Source organism: Panthera uncia (genome assembly GCF_023721935.1).
Source record: "Panthera uncia isolate 11264 chromosome C1 unlocalized genomic scaffold, Puncia_PCG_1.0 HiC_scaffold_3, whole genome shotgun sequence".
Classification (NCBI taxonomy): Eukaryota; Metazoa; Chordata; class Mammalia; order Carnivora; family Felidae; genus Panthera; species Panthera uncia.
Genome location: NW_026057584.1, coordinates 1,486,430 through 1,503,792, shown reverse-complemented (window position 1 = coordinate 1,503,792; position 17,363 = coordinate 1,486,430). Strand labels below are relative to the sequence as shown.

The window sequence follows — 17,363 nt, the reverse complement described above, 5'->3', positions numbered from 1 at the left end:
ACTCCAAATGGCCAATAAATAATACATAGGATAAATAAAAATTGAATACATGTGAAAAGTCTCACAGTGGAAAGCAATCCCATGAGTCTGTTAGGGACGCAGGAATGAAGAGAACCTCACGAGGGAGAAGACAGAAGGCTTCACTGCACCTCGGTTCCCTTCTGGAAAAACCAGACATCAGATGAGCAGAGCTCCGTGTGGACGTCTGGGCGGGGGGTGGTGCGTCAGGGGCTCCTCTCATTATTTTGTTGATTTTTTAAGATGTGCAGTGTTGAGCCAGGTCAGAGCCAGGTTTTGCAGAGCCTTGAAACTTTGGGAAGGAGGGGCGGCTCTTTAAAATAAAAGGGCCCAAACTACAAACAAAACGAAGCTGGCCACCCTGGCGTGTGGTCAGTTTGCGGACACGGCCAGAGGAAGGGGACAGGGGCAGGTGCTGGCTCGCCAGGCTCCAAGGGATGGGGGGAGCGGTGCCTCCGCTCTGTGGCTGGGAAGGACCCCAGGCTCCCGGCCCTGGGTTTTCGGTGTCCTTCCCAGGATGCACCTGGCCATCCCAACACCATCTCTGCAGCAGTCACAGAACCCTGGGTTCCGGGCGGAACCCTGACAAACACGGGTTCCAGGCCTTCTGTGTCCATCGCCAACATTCCGGACCGACCGTCCCTCTCCGTCCCGAGCTCATCTCTGGCCGCTCCCCTCTCAGGCTCCCCGAACCACCCCCGTTCCCGGCTTCCTGGGGGTCTCCTCCCAAGGCTCCCTTGACCTTACCCGGCCGCCCCTCGGGGCTCTGCCCGCTCTCCCAAGAGCCCAGGTATGGAAGGCCTGGGGAGGGGGCGGTGGCGACCGGGCTGGTCCCTCCACCTCCCCAGCACTGGCCCTCCCACTGCACCTCTGCCCCTCCCCGCACCCTGAAGACCATCATCTTTGCCGGCTCCATCGGCTCCCTTGATAAGTGAGGCCCAGCACCCCTCTGCACCCGTCCCCTGGTGCAGGGTCCCCTCCTGGACCCTACCTCCCCCAGAGCGCACCTGCTGCAGCCACCGTTCGCCCCCTGTCCTGCTGGCCAGCTCCCCAGCCTGAGCCTCCCTCCCTCACCCACTGTCCTCCCGACCGTCTCTTAAACCTGATCTGGGCTCTGCCACAGCCCGACTCCGTCTAGAGCCACAGGCGCCTCCAAGCTCGCCCTGAGGCCGCCATCCGGTCACCCCGTGACAACCCGCACCTCTGCTGTCCCGCCCCCGCCTGCCCCACCTCGACTCCCAGTGCGGCCCCCCGGGGCTGGGGCAGGCCACCTGTTTCCCAGCCTGAGAGAGGACCCCAAGGGCCCAGGGGGGTGGCTGAGTAGAGCCTGGAGGGGCAGGAAGACGGGAGCAAGGGGCGGGGACGGGTGAGCACACACAAGCTGGAGCACGGGAGGGCAGGGCAGGTGGGCTAGCCCCAGACCCCTCTCAGCAAACTGGCCCCTCGAGAGCTGCCTGAGTCAGCTGCCTGTCAAGTCCAGAGCTCTGCCTGCTCAGCAAGCAGCCGTCTACACACATCGACGCACAGAGACACGCACCCTCCGCAGTCCAGCAGGGCAGGAGAGAGTCCCACACTCCGGGCTCCCCCTCCCCAGTCCCGGGGGCAAGCCCTCTTCCCACGGCAGAGCCCTGAGACCACTCCCACCCCCAGCGCAAGCTCGTGTCCCGGTGATCGTCCATCACCGGCCACGTCCACCCCAAGGGCTCTGCCACATCTCCCGTGAGCCACCGTGGGCGCTCTCTGTGGCCCGGTTCCCGCGGGTGCCCCCCACGTGCCGGGCATTTCTGTGCCGAGCTCTGCCCCTGTCCCACCAGGCCCTTCCCCTGAGCACCCGTCCGTCCCACGCCCACCGCCCGGCTGGCCTCCACTCCTGCCCTCACGGCCCTGACGCTCAGCGGAGCCCCCAGACGGACTCCAGCCGGGCCTTCCAAGGCCTTCTCCTCCACGGTGTCTAGGTCCTCACGAGTCACCAGGCCCCGCACGCTGTCCCCGCTGACCGCACACCCCCACCACGTTCCTCCCACGCCCAGCAGCGCCCTGAAGCACAGAAGACCTGAGTGTTCCTCCCCTGTGTGACTTGGGCACGCCCACCTCTTCTCCGCCTTGAGCATGTGACTGACAGTCCCAGGGGCGCCAGACCCCCAATGACAGAGGAGCCCACAAAGCAGGGGCCTCAAAGGTCCTCGGGCACAGGCCAGCAGGGAGACGGGTGGTGGCTCGGCGCGGGGCCTGCCCTGGGTACAGGCCTCCTCGTCCTCCTGGGACGTGCACGCTGCAGCAGGGCCTGAGTGACCAGAACTCCCACGTTCGCAGAGAGCCAAAGGGCGTGCACACTGCAGCCAGAGGAGAGGGGAGGCGGGTCCACCCACGGCAGCCGGGCGTCCGGGGCACCTCCTGCTCAGAGGGAAGCAGGTAGAGCGGCTCAGCGACATCACGGAACTTTCCGAGGAGGGAGCTGAACTCTGCAGGACCCCCCAGGACAGGCGACCAGGGGGGCCCCCTCCTCGCTCCACACCCTGGCAGTGTCCAGCTTCTACTTGATGTGGAGCAGAAACAGCTCGGCCGATAGCGGGGAAAGCCGACCACAGGGACAGCGAAGGTCCGAGCTGTCCCTGAGAGTCAGAAGACCAGCGCGGCGGCCCACGGCACTCAGGACGTGACGGGCGGCTGCTGGCTGGGACGCACCTGCTCTGGGAGGGGTCAGAGGACGCACTGCATGTCCGCCGGGGCCAGTGTCTCCACAGCCCCCGCACGGAACTGGTACAGAGCCGGGGCCGAGCAGGCATGCCCCCGCCCCGCCCTGCCCATGCCTCGGTGCCCAGCAAAGAAGGGCGAGGTGAGAGGCGGCTGCTTCAGCATTTTCTGAAGACGGAAGGCACCGGATTCCTGATGAGCAGGATGCCTGGGTGACAGAGGCAGGCCTGAGCGTCGCCGGCGGTGGGGAGACTGGGCGAGGCGGGGGCGCCTCACACATACGTGAAAACACACACAGGCACCACGGGGACTGGACAGACAGATGAATGGGTTAAGTGACGTCCGGAGGCAAAGACTCAAGCTGGAGGGACTAACTTCGGTGTACCTTTCCGTAAGATGCATCTCCATCCTTTTAAGAAATTGGTGGTGGCAAAGCTCTCCCCTGTCGACACAAGGCCGCCACGCTGCCAGCTAATGTGAGCCCCGGAGGGGATAAAGAGCGAGCCACAGACACAAAAAAGGAACGGGATCCCCCGCTGGATCCTCCGTCGGCACCCGCAGACCCTGCCACCAGCCCAGAGGCTGTTCCCGACAGGACGGGAAGCGGGAAAGCCCCGGCGCCAAGGGAGGTGGGCCTGTGCAGCGGCCGGCTGGGCCCGCCATCAGTGCGGCCGGGGTCCCCACCAGCTGGTGGCCTCACAGCGGCTGAGGTTCTCCCGGGAACACCGTTCCTGTCCTGGGGTCTGGCAGACACGGCGTATCTCCCACACGAGAGCTCTCCCTTCTAGAACAGACTCCCGGGGGCCAGGGATCCGGTTATCTTGTCCCCTACGATATTGAGGTGCCCAGAGCACGGCCATCAGAGAGGAAGTGCTCAAGGCACAAGTCGACCCAGAAGCAGAGAGGACTCCACTGGGCAGCTGTCTGAGAACGGGAAAGGAGGAGCCACAGGGATGTTTGAAAGAGGGCAGGGCACTGGCACGGGCGGGGAGGGGGCCGGAGCAGCCGTAAGGGGGACTGTGAGCGACGGGCGCAGGGAGCAAGGCAAGCAAAGGACTCTGACAGACGCCAAGTGGATGCGGGAGCAACGCGGGGGCCCTGTGGCTGCGCGGAGCCTCGATGGCTGCAGGGACAGAGAGGAGGGAAGGGTCAGTGGCGGCAGGAGGTTCCGGAAGTGGCCTGATTGGGGCCAACTTTGAAGGCAGAGCTGAGCAGACTTGCCACAGGACTGGGTGGGGGAGAGAAAGGTCCGAGAGCAGCCGGGGTGACGCCTCTGCACAGGAAACTATGACGCTGGGCCCGGAGGGCACATCCCCGCCTGGAGGCCCCCCCAGCGCAGACGCCGCGCCCTCCCAGTCACACTGGACCGTCAGAACAGTTACACGAGGACAACAAGGCGCCTTTTGACCCGGCAGACCCCGTCCGCGTGCAGTAACGGCCGGCACCCGTCACAGGTAAACAAATGCCGCAGGGGCCTCAGCCTGGAGAGTCCGGGACTCGGGCACCCTGGGCACACATGGCTGGCAAGTGAAGGGTTCCCGGGGTTCCGTCATCACTCGGCCTCCGGGACAGTTCTTGCCTGGCGGCTCGCAGATCTTACATGACAATTCACTCTAGGCTGACTGGAAAATTACAGGTGAAACAATAACGCGTGAAGATCGCTTGTCAAATCTGGGCCCTGTAACCTCTCCATGTGGGGACGGCTTCCTAGACCTGCCACCAAACCCGACCCGGAAGGACCGGATTTGACGACAGAGTGAGAAACCCCGTGCAGCTAAACTCGAACTGGGAGAAGGTCGTCCGCACAAGAGGCCGGGGGGAGCCCTCCCGAGGCAGGAAGGGCGAGCATCTCCAGTAACACGAGGAAAAGCCCAAACACAGGATCACGTGTGCAGAGGACTTCCCTGTGTACACGCGCTCCCTGGGAGGTGGGGCATCGAACTTACTGCCGACGCTTGCGAGGCACTGGGCGACCGGGCATAGACTCGCTCACCAGCCTCACAAGCAGGCTAAGAAGAGGAAGCGGAAGACGAGAGCGCTCCGAAAACCCAAAAACACCAGAGGCGGGGGGTGTGTGCGCACAGCATTGCGCCAACGGTGAGCCCTGAAGCCACTGGGCGCCACACCTGCCTCCGCTCCCTCGCGGAAATGGTGCGACGCGCACGGCGCATCAGAAAGGCAGGTCGAGGTCACAAAATGGGTCGTTTAATTAAAAACAAATGGAGGGACACATGAAAAAACCCGTGTGCGCACACACACAATGACAGATTAGAACCTGCTATGTTCAGGGTGTCCTTGAGTAGTAAGACTAGGACGATTTCCAACGGGTTATTTTACTGTGGTTTCACATGTGTTTTGTATTTGCTCCCTCAGGGGCAGAGAGAGAGGGAGACCGAATCCGAAGCCGGCTCCGGGCTCAAGCCGTCAGCACACAGCCCCACGCGGGGCTCGAACTCAGGAGCCGTGAGATCAAGACCTGAGCTGAAGTCGGACGCTTAACCGACTGAGCCCCCCAAGCGCCCCCGTTGTGTTCTTTTTTAAACAATAGGTGTATAAACACGTGCATCAGAATAAAAATCATCTTCATTTGGGGAAAATTATGTTGCAGAAAAACTTTTAATAGCATAGAACGATGTCTGTGGCTACGTTTAGAACCTATCGACCGAGCCCCCACTTTCAGATACGTGGTGGGGGGGGTCGCGTGCCTCTCCGGGGCTGATACAAAACCGCACAGCTCCACTCACGGCCCTTTCTCCTCCTGCCCAGGCGCCTTCCTGACCCCCTTACGGGAGCATCACCTGGGAGCCCCCCGGCCAGCTTGCCACCAAGGAGCCAAGAGACCGAGGAAATCAGGCAAAACAGCCACAGGCAGGGCTGCCTTGACCAGCCAAAAGCCGGCCTTGTTGGGGTCCCCACACGGGCTCAGTCCCCCCCCTTTCCCAACCATTCCTCCCACCTGCCCGCCCCACTCCCCGCCCCCTGCACACGCCCACCACCTAGTGCTCTGAGCGGTCACGCCCCAGTCCTCAGACCTCACTGCCCCTTTCCTCCCACCCCTCCAGGAAAGCAGACCCACCATCCATGGCCCAGCATCGCTGCAACCACGCCGACGACCCACAGGCACCCCCACGGTCACCTCCATCTCAGTCACAGGTGAATTCCACGTGCACCGTCCCCTCTAGAGCGTGCCTGACCCACACAGGCACTCAGCAAATGCCCTTGGAAGAAATGAACGCCCCGGACACCAGTAGGGAGCAGGGAGCCTGGAGTCTCTGAGCAGGAACCGAACCGATGGAGACCCAGGGCTGGGAGCCCCTGGAAAGGGGCCGCAAACATCCCCCGGGGCGCAGGAGTGACCTCCCCACGGTCATCTCTGGACTGCGCTCCAGCCGTGACCCTCATCCACCCAGCGTGCCCGTCTCCTGACAGCCGCCGGGCAGGAACGGCCAGGGAGACCCTAGGGTAGGGGCGGAGCAAGGCAGAAGGGGTTAAAAACATCCCCAGTGGGGCCACTTTATTGCGAGGCCAGGAGGGATACACTGCCACGCACAGCCCCATGGGTGCAGACCGCCTGCCCCCCGCCAGCCGCCGCGCAGGGCCCTCCCGGGCGTCGGGCATCACGCCATTACTGAGATTCTTCCAGCAGGTGCGGTTCCTCCAGGTGGGCCTCTGGACCGGGAACTGGCAGGGAGCACGGAGGTGAGGGCCCGGGCTGCCCCCGGGAGGCAGGAGCGCAGAAGGGCCACCCCCGGTGGGCCCTGCCAGCTTGCCCTACCACCTGGGACACGGCGCTCCCCGCCGCACACGGGGTGACGAGAGCCCCCCCACCCCACCGTGCCACGCCTGGCCTCACGCTCGCACTCGTGTGGCACGCGTGGCAAGGACTGAGCGTGAGCCGTGATAGCTCTTCAGAGGGGGGCTTCCCAGCCCGGGGTCTGCGCGCCTTGCCCAATCCGGGCGCACCCCACGGGAGCCCGCCAGTAAAATCCCCACTCTACCGAGGGTGAACGTGGAGGGCGGAGAGTCAGATCTCAGAGAGCCACGGACCCAAGGGCGGGGATCAGCCGGCCTCTCTGTCCGACCACACCAAAGACAGGCTCCGAGAAAGGGCAGCCAACACCTGCCCCTCCCTCCGCCTGGTCAAGTGCCAGGGGACAACTCTGCACACAGCCGTGCTCAGCACTGGCACCCTCGGGGCCGTGGAGCCCTGGTGTGGCGTCGCCACCCACGAGCCCGTACCTCCTCCTCAGGTCATCCCAAAGGAGGGAAGGCGGGGAGGATGGGCTAGCAGGAAGCTTCCAGAAGCAGCGCCAAGGCCAAGTGCCCTATGATCCAGGGAAACCAGTGCCCACCGGGGCCCCCACGTGTCCGGTGGAGCCCCCGTGTGGCCGGCAGAGCCCCCCATGTGTCCAGAAGGATCCCCCGCCGTCCACAAGAGCCCTCACGCGTCCAGCGGAGCCCCCACGTGCCCAGCAGAGCCCCACGTGTCCAGCAACGCCCCTCACACGTCCCATGGAGCACGCGGATCACGTGCCAGTTCTGTGGCGCCCAGGCCACGCCCGCCTCCAGGGAGCCACGGTCACATGACGCCCGGAGAAGGACCAGGTAGGCTCAGTGTCTACGCAACAGGCCCGTCTGGGAATTGTGGCAAGTGGCTGGAATCTGAGAGACTTCAGGGAATAACCGACCCCCGCGCTCAGCCACCCCACGGGCCGGTGCCCGTGTCCTCACACACAGCAGGCCCCACGCAGCCTGCCCGGCGGCTGGACTCACCGATGGCCAACAGGCTGCCACAGTCCCTCTTGTGGAAGTCACCCCAGGCCCTGGTCTTACAGTACTTGCTACAGGTCAGGATCCCGTAGCAGCGGGTGCAGGGCACGAGGCGCACCCCAACGGAGCGGCCGCACTGGTAGCAGAACTTGAAGAAGGGGATCCTGCAAAGGAGCCACACGGGCAGTGGGGCAGGGCCCGCCGTCCGTGCCCGCCCGACCCCGAGCTCCGGGCCCTTCCCAGCCGTCCCCGCCGGAGCTGCCGTCCCCCTCACAGGATGGCCACTCACATGCGGACAGAAGACCCAAAGTCCCCGTCCAGGGATGGGGCCGGTTAGAGCGGGAAGCACACTCTGCCGCCTGAAAGCCCGCCACCAGGGCCCGGAGGAGACGATGCCGAGGCGTCAGAGACCCTGACGCGCCGCAGCACGAGGGGAGCAGACTCCAGCGGGCACCCCGTGCGACTGTGAGTGAGCCTGGCACCCCCACGCCATCTGCCTCGGGAGCAAGGCGAGCCCCGGGGTGGACGCACCCCCGGCCTGTCCCCGCTCCTCACCCCCACCTCACCCAGCAGGCTTCACTGGGCGGGCACCTTCCAGGACGCCCACGGGGGTACGTCTATAAAGAGACTGTTCTGGAAAGGCCGGGTGGTTGCAGAGCCATGACCTCGAGGAGGAGCGGGTGGGGGAGGGGCTGGGAGGGACGCAGGGGCGCAGGGCAGCGCCAGCAGAGACGTCTCTGAGAAGCGGAGCCCAGGCTCAGACCCCACCGGGCCGCTCCGGGACGGCACCCGTGACCCCAGCCACGGCCCGTGTTGCTCAGGGCTCAGAGGGAGCAACGCTGTCCTGGGCAGGGGGTCAGGCCGGCCACACCGTCCGGCCCACCGCCACCCTCAGCCACTTACGGCTCCTGCTCCTCCAAGTGGAGCTCCTTGGACAGGCTGGTGCTTTTCTGCTTCAGCCCGCGGTAGGGGGTCAGCTCCGCTGCACGGACAGAGAACCGTGTCAGTCCCCGCGGGCCCGCCTGGTCGCGCCGTGGTGCCCTCGGGTGTAGGGAGCTCTGAGCTGCCCACCTCAACCACCCTCCTGCCGGGAGACCACGCCCAGCACTGCAGGGAACTGGGTGGGGGACCCCAGGCCTTTTACAGCCCAGGGCAAGTCTGAGGAGACAGGGCGGAGCCTGGGGCCGTGGAGGAGTCCACGACCTCTGGGGAGGGGGGCTTCACCCCTCGGCCCCCCTCTGCTCCTGCATCCTTGGCCTCGCACCTGCAGCCTCCTGGCCACCCTGCCCCTCTGCCACCAGGCTTCTTTGCCCTTGGCCAGCTCACGACACTCTCTGGAGCGGACGCTCCTGGCTCTGCCGTCTGGCAGCTGGCAACGGGACGCACCCGAGCTGGGGGGCCAGAGGCCGGTGAGCCCCCCTAGTTACTACCGGGGGTCCGCTGCGCCTCTCCGCCTTCCTCTCCTTACACAGCACATCAGTCCTCCCCAGGAAGGCCGCCTGACCTCTAATTAGGCAGGAACCCCACAGACACCTGCCGGCCACGAGAACAGAGACGGTGGGGCCCCCCTTCCTCCCCTGTCCCTCCCGCGCCCACCGGCAGCCAGGGCTGCACCCCAGCCGCCACAGGGGCTAGAGCGTGGGCCCGGGGAGCCGGCTCCGTGACCATGCACACAGAGTCAAAGCCACTGTGGTGAACACCGCGTGGCACCAGGAGAGGGGACGGTAAAGCCGAGCTGGACGCGGGATCTCGTGGTGCCGCAGCATCACGGCCACTCGTTTCAAAGGACACGCGCAGAGAAAAGAGAGCACCTCTTCGTTAGAGTGCCGGGGGTCTTTAACGGCTCTGGTGACATCCCCTCCACACTCCATCCAATTCACGCGTTCAAGTGCACGGTTTGATGGCCCTTAGCGCATCCACAGGTGCGCAGCCATCGCCGTGACCAACTGTCCAACGTGCTCATCACTCCAAAATGGAACCCTGCCCGAGAACCACCACGCCGTGATTCTCCGGCCGTCCAGTCCCAGGCGGCCGCCGATCTACTCCGTCTCTGCGCGTCTGCCTAGTTTGGACGTTTCACGCGAATGAGCTCATACAGTGTGTGTGTGTGTGTGTGTGTGTGTGTGTGTGTGTGTGTGTGTGGTCTCTGGGGACCAGACTCTTCCGCTTAAAATAACGTTTCTGAGGCGCATACACGTAGCAGCACTCCACTCCTTTTTCCGGGTGAGTCACATTCCGTCATGTGGATGTGCCACAATTTGCTCATCCATCCATCAGTTGACGGATTTTGGGGTTCTCTCCATCCTCTGACTTGCGTAAATGCTGCTGCTGTAGACAGTGGAGCACAAGTTTTGGGCGGACTCTTATTCTCCGTTCTCTCGCCTTTCTACCCGGGAGTGGAATCGCTGGGTCATACGGCGACTCCACAGCTAACATTCGAGGGAAGCTGGACTGCTCTCCCAAGAGGCTACACCGCAGTACGTTCCCACCAGCCCCGAACGAGGGCTTCCTCCACATCCTCGCCAACACGCGTTGCTTTTTGATTACCGTCCTCCCGGTGGGTGCGAAGGGATTCTCTCAGTGCGGTTTGATTTGTCCGTCACCAATGACTAATGATGTTGAGCATCTTTTCATGTGCTTCATGCCCATTTGTGTATCTCTCTTTGGAGAAATTTCTATTCATACCCTTTGTCCATTTTTTAAAAATTGTTTTAATATTTACTTTGAGAGAGAGACAGAGGACAAGTGGGGGAGGACAGAGAGTGAGGAGACACAGAATCCGAAGCAGGCTCCAGGCTCTGAGCTGTCAGCACAAAGCCCGACCCAGGGCTTGAACCCATGAACCATGAGATCGTGACCTGAGCCAAAGTCAGATGCTTAACCGACTGAGCCACCCAGGTGCCCCATCCACTTCTTAATTCAGTTGTCTTTATTACAGAGATCTAAAATTTTTAAATTTACCCTACATACAAGTATATCTCCCACATTGTTGGTTGTCTTTTCATTTTCTTGATAGTGTCCTTTGAAACACAAAAGTTTTTAATTTTGATGAAATCCAATTTATCCATTTTTTTCTTTCATCACTTATGCTTTTGGTGTCATACCTAGGAATTCATTGCCAAGTCTGAGGATAGGTAGATTTGTCCCTGTGTTTTCTCTCTCTCTTTTTTTTAAGTGTTTATTTATTTTTGAGACACAGAGAGACAGAGCATGAGCAGGGGAGGAGCAGAGAGTGAGGAGACACAGAATCCGAAGCAGGCTCCAGGCTCTGAGCTGTCAGCACAGAGCCCGACGCGGGGTTCAAACTCATGAACCATGAGATCGTGACCTGAGCCGAAGTCGGATGCTTCACCGACTGAGCCACCCAGGTGCCCCGTTCCTATGTTTTCTTTGATGAGACTTGCAGTCCAAGCTGTCACATTTAGGTCTTCGATGCAAATTGAATTAAATTTGGTATATGGTGTGAGGTAGGGTCAAACTTCATTCTCTTGTGTCTGGATAACCAGCTGTCCCAGTACTATTCATTAAAAAGTCTGTTCTTACCCTCACTAAAAAGCCTTGGCACCCTTGCTGAAAATTAACGGACATACACGTGGGCTTACTTCCGGGATCTGTATTCCATCCATTGTTCCGTGTGTGCCTTTGTGCCGCCACACTGTTTGTATTGTTGTTTTGCAGTAAGTTTGTCATTTTGACTTTAGGAAGCGTGAGTCCTTCAACTTTGTTCTTTTCTTTCGAGATTGCTATAGCTATTCTGGGACCTTTGTAATTCCACGTGAGTTTTTAAATTAGCTTCTTGGTTTGTACAAAGTAGACAATGGGATTCTGATACGGAGATGTCTTTCCATTTATCGAGGCCTCCTTTAATTTCAGCAATGTAGTGTTCAGAGTATAAGTTTTGCACTGCTTTTGTTAAGTGTATTAATAAGTATTTTATTCTTACTGATATCGTAAATGAAACTGTTTTTTAAATCTCAGGCTGCAGGGGCCAGGCAGCCTGGGCACAGAGGTTGGTGACTGGGACACAGAAGTCAATCTGTGTTGGGCCACAGAGGACAGGCCTTTCTGGGGCACAGAGGTCAGGCCGTGCTGGGGCACAGAGGTCAGGCCTTTCTGAGGCACAGAGGACAGGCCTTTCTGGGGCACAGAGGTCAGGCCGTGCTGGGGCACAGAGGACAGGCCTTTCTGGGGCACAGAGGACAGGCCGTGCTGGGGCACAGAGGCCTGGTGGCCAGGGCAGCATATGGCCAGCAGCAGCTGCCATCCGGAGGGGAGCATCTCCTGCCCAACTGCAGCCAGAGCAGCGACCTGTGCTGCTCCTGGCGGGTCACGACCCCAGCCCCTCGGTGACACGGGTACGAAGGCCACCATCTCGGGTATGTGACTCTATCCTTTCTGGGGACGCTCCGTCACGCAGAGGAGACGTGGCCGGCCGGCCAGTGAGCTGAGGGGCCGGCCCCGTACTGCTCCCCACGCTCCGGGGAAGCAGGCTCGGCTCTCAGCTGATGGTCCTGCGCCCGCGCGGCCGTGCCCGCCGACACCCACCTCTTTTGCTCAGGTACAGCATCTTCGGGTCCCACTGGCTCTCCTTGGCGAAGACAGCGCGGCGCAGCTGGAGGCCCATGTATTCCAGGATCTGCTTCCGGGCCAGGAGGACCTCCCGGTCCACCGGCATCAGCGCGTAGAAAGGAGAGTGGGCGATCTTCCGGTCCTGCAGCCCAGCGCCAGGTTACCGCCAGGGACCGCAGGGCCCCAGCCCCCACCCTGGCCGGCCACCACAGGAGGGGACACCCCGCAGGGCCCCAGCCCCCGCCCTAGCCAGCCATCACGGGGGGGACACTGGCGGAGAGCACACGTCCTAACGGTGGGGGCAAAGCGGAACAGCGCTCAGAACGCTGGCGCACAGGCAGCCACACCAGCAGCCACGCCAGCAGGATGCACTGGGGGAGCCCACGTCTTCCCTTCCAGAAGGCCAGGGGTGGGTTTCCGTGAGGCGTGAGGGGCCTGTGGCCCAGCCTTGCCCGAGAGCCATCGACGGCCCCAGGTCCTCTACCCCTATCGCCAACAGGCGTGTAAAGCCGTACCTGGTAGAATCTGAAGTACCCGTAATCGACAGCCGTGCCCACAGCCACCTTGTCCCCCTGTGTGAGCGTCACAGGGTTCAGGATGTCAGCCCCGTAATCAATGAGCCGGTCAATCTGTGGAGAACAGAGCCTGTGTCACATGTGCATGGACGCCCCAGCCAGCAGAAAGCAGGATTCGGAACCAGGGTGCCCGGTGCTGTGACCCAGGTCACCTGAGGCTTCCGAGGCTCACTCACTGGGCGGCGGGAGGGTGGCCCCGAGGACAGGGCCCCAAGCAGGAGAGCAGGTGCCACCAGCAAGGAGGACTGTCGCTCACATTATCCAGGGGCCACCCTCCCGGGCGTGTGGAGAGTCAGCAGACGGACCGGAGAGACGTGCCGACCTCACGGCTGGGAAGTCAGCGCGGAGCACAGGCTGGGCCCCCCTCGGGGAGCCCCCCGGACACCCCGCGTGGAGCCGCCGCAGGTCTGTAACTGGAGTCTGTTACCGTCCCGGTCCCCAGACTGGAAGCGACGGGAGAGCGAACGCCAGGCCGGTCCCGCTCACCACCCCGTGCCGACGCGGCCCGGGCGCGCAGTGACTGTGGGCGCGTGGGCGCACCCGTGCGAACGCAGTGCGTCGGTTCGTAGGCGTGCGCGAGGGACCTCTGGCGCCCACCACAGCAAGGTCTCAGGCTGGAGACTTACCACGTTCCATTCATAGCGAATGGCACCCAACAGAGGTGCCCCCGCTCACGCCGAGGAGGGAGGGGGCGAGTTCCGTGAAGAGGTCTCGTGGTGTTACAGTTTCGGCGTGGCATCTTAACAAAACCGCCAAGCCACCGGGCCCAGTGCAGCCCAGTATGACCCGATGCGAACCGTCATCGGCCGACACCGCCCGTACCGCCTATGGTCCACTTCCTAGCCGAGCGGGGCCGCCGGTCGGAGATGCGCAGCGGTCCCCAAACAGCCAGCAGAGCACAGTGCCAGCGGGTGGGAGGCCCCAAGCCTGTCCTCAAACGTGCTGACCGCGTTCGCAGCCAGAACCAGAGGCACCAAAGGACTCTCTTGTTCCAGAGCCCTGACAGCCCCACGTTCCCCCACTGACGCATGCATGTAGCTGCGGACGCTGGGACCGGGCGGGGGGGGGGGGGGGTGCCTTTCACTGGGGAAGCACAGAGAGGCGGCCAGCCCTCTGCGTCGTCTCTGCTGCACCTGGGCTTTTCACACCTCACAGATACACCTTGCGGTCGCAAGGGCAAGAAGCTGGCTTAAAGGACTTGCTCAGGGGTCAAGGAGGAGGAAATGCAGTGGCTTCTAAAGCTGGCTGCAGGCTCGGGTCAGGGCAGGAGGAGGTGAAGGATGCAGTCGCAACGTGGGCTGACCCAGAGGGGAAGGAAGGCGTGCCGATGGCAGGACGGCGGGGGCCCGGGGAGGGCCAGGTGCCGCACGGCCCTACCAAACATCTGATAAACGCGGACTTTCTTGGCGTGGCGACGTGCTGGACGGCCCCACCTGGAGCCAGGCACACTGCGGGCTGGCTGGCTGGCAGAGGGAAGTGCCAGGGAGGCCGGAAGGTGGGCAGGGGAGGTGTTGATAACTGGTACTTCTGGGTGAGGCAATATGGCATCACTCTGCTGTTCTTTTATGTTTGTTTTCGTAAAAAGTATTAAGTGAATAAATTTTAAGTAATTAAGTCATTGAAAAACCGACTGAGTTGGCTGATTTGGGGCCAGGGGCAAGAACCCACAGGGCTGTTGGGTCCCCTTGAGGCACCGGAGAGCAAGGCAGACATCAGAGGCTGAGGGGACCAGGGGAAGGCTCCGAGGTCAAAGAGGAGACAATTCAAGGGTGAAGAAAGAGAGTCCTTCCACCTGCCAAACAATCACGGAAGCAGATAGCACAGTTGGGGCCAAGCGGAAATACCCAGCCCCGAATCCGGGACGCAGCACGGAGAGGCCCCAGAAGCCCATCTGCAGTCATTTCCAGGTGCTCAGAGGACAATCTCGGGACAAAATAGGGTCCTCAAAACGGGATCTGGAAATAGGATCTCAAGAAAAGGAGTCTTACTTTTCCAAAGAAGACAGAGGGCCGACACAAGATGCCCCGCATCACTCATCGTCGGGGAAATACAAATCCAAACACCAGTCAGAGTGGCTAAAAGTAACAACCCAAGAAACAACGGGTGTTGGTAAGGATGCGGAGAGAGGGGAAGCTCTTGTACCGTTGGTGGGAAGGCAAACTGGTGCAGCCGCTCTGGAGAACGGTGAGGAGGGTCCTCAAGAAACTGTCCGGCAATTGCACTACTAGGTATTTACCCAAAGGATACAAAAATACTGATTCAAAGGGGTACATGCACCCCAGTGTGTACAGCAGCCCTATCAACAAGAGCCAAGCCAGGGAAAGAGCCCAAGTGTCCTTCGGCTAAATGAACGGATAAAGAGGGTGCGGTGTCGTATGCAACGGAGTATTACTCGGCCATCAAGAAGAAGGAAATCTTGTCTTTTGCAACAACGTTGACGGAACTGGAGGGTGTTACGCTAAACGAAATAAGTCAGAAAAATAAACATATGATTTCACTGATCTGTGGAATTTAAGCAGAACGGCGGAGCATATGGGAAGGGGGAGAGAGGGAGAGAAACCACCAGAGACTCTTAACGATAGAGAACGTGGGGTGGAGGCGGGGCCAGATGGGGGAGGGGTGTTGAGGAGGGCGCTTGTTGGAATGAGCCCTGGGCGTCCTTTGCAAGGGATGAATCACCGAATTCCCCTCCCAAAGCCAATCTCACGCTGTACGTTAACTAGAATTTAAACGAAAATGTTCGAAAAGAAAGGAAAGGAGTCTTGGTTCTTTTTACATAAAGTTATGCCTCTGTCAAGTGCGACGGCCTCCAGAAAGTCAGGGTCTCATTCCGCCTCCGGCTTCCCCCTCTGGCGCTCACAGCTCGCAGGGAACCACACTGTGACCCTCGGTGGAGCCAGGGCAGGGAGGAGCCCACCGAGAGCCGAGGCTGTGGGGAGGGACTTCTCTGGGAAGGGCCGTGGAAGGCCCAGGGAGGGGAGGCGGGAGGCAGCAGGGGACGTGCTTCAGTGCCCGGCAGAACCAGCTGGCAAGGCAGGAAGGGACTCGGAGGGAACAGCGGGGCTTCCGGGACCTACAAAGCACAGAGTGCCTCCTGGTCACACTGAGCCCACCTAGAAGAACAGGGCCGACACCAACGAGCCACGTCCATGGACAGGACACGGCACCCCGGGTCCCCGCCCGGGACACGGCCCCCCAGATGCCTTTCCGGCAGGTCCCTGACCAGGACTCCCGGCCGGTGCCCGCTCTGCATAGAAGGTCTACGATCCCGCAGCCCAGCCAGAGTGATGGCCTGCGACTTCCTTGAGTTAAGCCAGAGGACTTCTGTCTGGCCTGCTGAGCGGGTTTGCACTTCACATTTCTTAGGCCAAGAGAACACAAAACGCAAGAACTCTGTATTGTTTCTCAAGGATCTGAACATCACAGAGGAATGAAGGCTAGACCGAGGGTTCTGACACAGCCCCCCCAGACCCTACACCCTAGGGCCTGCCGCCCTCCACGGCCACCCCTACACCATCACGCCTCGCCCCTCACTCCTCACCAGGGCCAGCTTGCTGTCCATGCTCCTCTGGTGCTCATAGGTGAGGTCACAGGCGACACACAAGGCGTTGCCCAAGCCTCTGGTCAGCAGCAGGTTGGGGTCAGCTCCGTGGGACAGAAGCTCCTTCACGATCTGGACACAGACAGGCTCGTGAGCCCCCGCCAGGTCCCCTCCCTCACATGTGGAGATCGTCCCCGGAGTAAGGCTCCCACAGTTCTGAGCACAGAGACGGCCACACCTGGGCCTCACGGGGGCCCCACCTGGGCACTTGCTGTGCCTCTCACTGCTGCCCGGCTCAGAGCGCAACGCTGGGGCATGGAGAGGGCACGCGGGGGCCCCCAGGGAGGGCCGCAACACACGCCGGGGCAGCCCAGGCCTGGTACTTTCTCTGCACGCTGTCCGCTTGCTCCAAAGTGCTCCTGGCTCGTGTCCTGCTCTCCGGCCCGGGGGCCAGCGTGGCGCCTGGTGCACCTCCCGGAAGCCCTCTTCCCTGAAACCCGTGTGCCTTTGCCCTCCGGGCACCTGAGCCACTGCGCTCACCTGACCAGACGCAGAGTGGGGCACATCTCACTCGCTCCCTGCCGGGTCCCCAGCCACTGGCCCGAGTGCCACCAGGAAGCCAGGAGTGAGAGCGGCTTGGCTGGACATGACACACACCGTGGGGCTCTCTCAAGAGCTTCCTTGCCCCAGAAGGCAGCTCTCCACGCTTCCGTGCCCCACCTACCCACCCAGGCACAGAGCAGGTGCACCAGCCCTCATCAGCAACGCCTTCGTCTCCTCCAGGCCTCTGCCGACAGGTCACCTCCCCAGGGAAACCCTTCATCATTCTCTATCCCTTATCCAGCTGTTACTGTCTTCGTAGCACTCATCACTGACTGAAATGCTGTGACACACCGGATTATGGTCTGTCTCCTGCGACTAGAATACAGGATCTTTGAGAGCAAAGACCTTGTCGTATTTGACACCTAATGCCTAGAATGGTGCCCGCCCGGCACACAGTGGATGCTCAAAAATAACAGTGAAGTAAAAGGATAAATGGATGGATGGATTATAGATCAAAGGAAGGAAGGGAAGGAAGGAAAGGAAGGGAGGGAGAGAGGCAAGATGGATGATGGATGGATGGATGGATGGATGGATGATGGATGGATGGATGGATGATGGATGGATGGATGGATGATGGATGGATGGATGGATGG

General features: G+C 61.3%; 1 protein-coding gene across 7 annotated transcripts in view; it reads right to left on the bottom strand.

The window, feature by feature from the left end:
- The window catches only part of ANKMY1 (ankyrin repeat and MYND domain containing 1), a 44,960-nt gene that overhangs the window by 2,738 nt on the left and 24,859 nt on the right, over nt 1–17,363 (bottom strand). For 2 of the 7 annotated variants that reach the window (XM_049614539.1, XM_049614540.1), the window contains exons 13-17: nt 16,168–16,299; nt 12,567–12,680; nt 12,028–12,193; nt 8,386–8,464; nt 7,486–7,646 (exon numbers count right to left, since the gene is read on the bottom strand). In XM_049614539.1, the coding sequence (XP_049470496.1) occupies nt 7,486–7,646; nt 8,386–8,464; nt 12,028–12,193; nt 12,567–12,680; nt 16,168–16,299 (652 nt within the window). Of the gene's footprint in view, nt 1–6,200; nt 6,394–7,485; nt 7,647–8,385; nt 8,465–12,027; nt 12,194–12,566; nt 12,681–15,025; nt 15,700–16,167; nt 16,300–17,363 lie in introns of those variants that run through there. The other 5 variants (XM_049614542.1, XM_049614545.1, XM_049614541.1 and 2 more) reach the window with 4 other exon arrangements.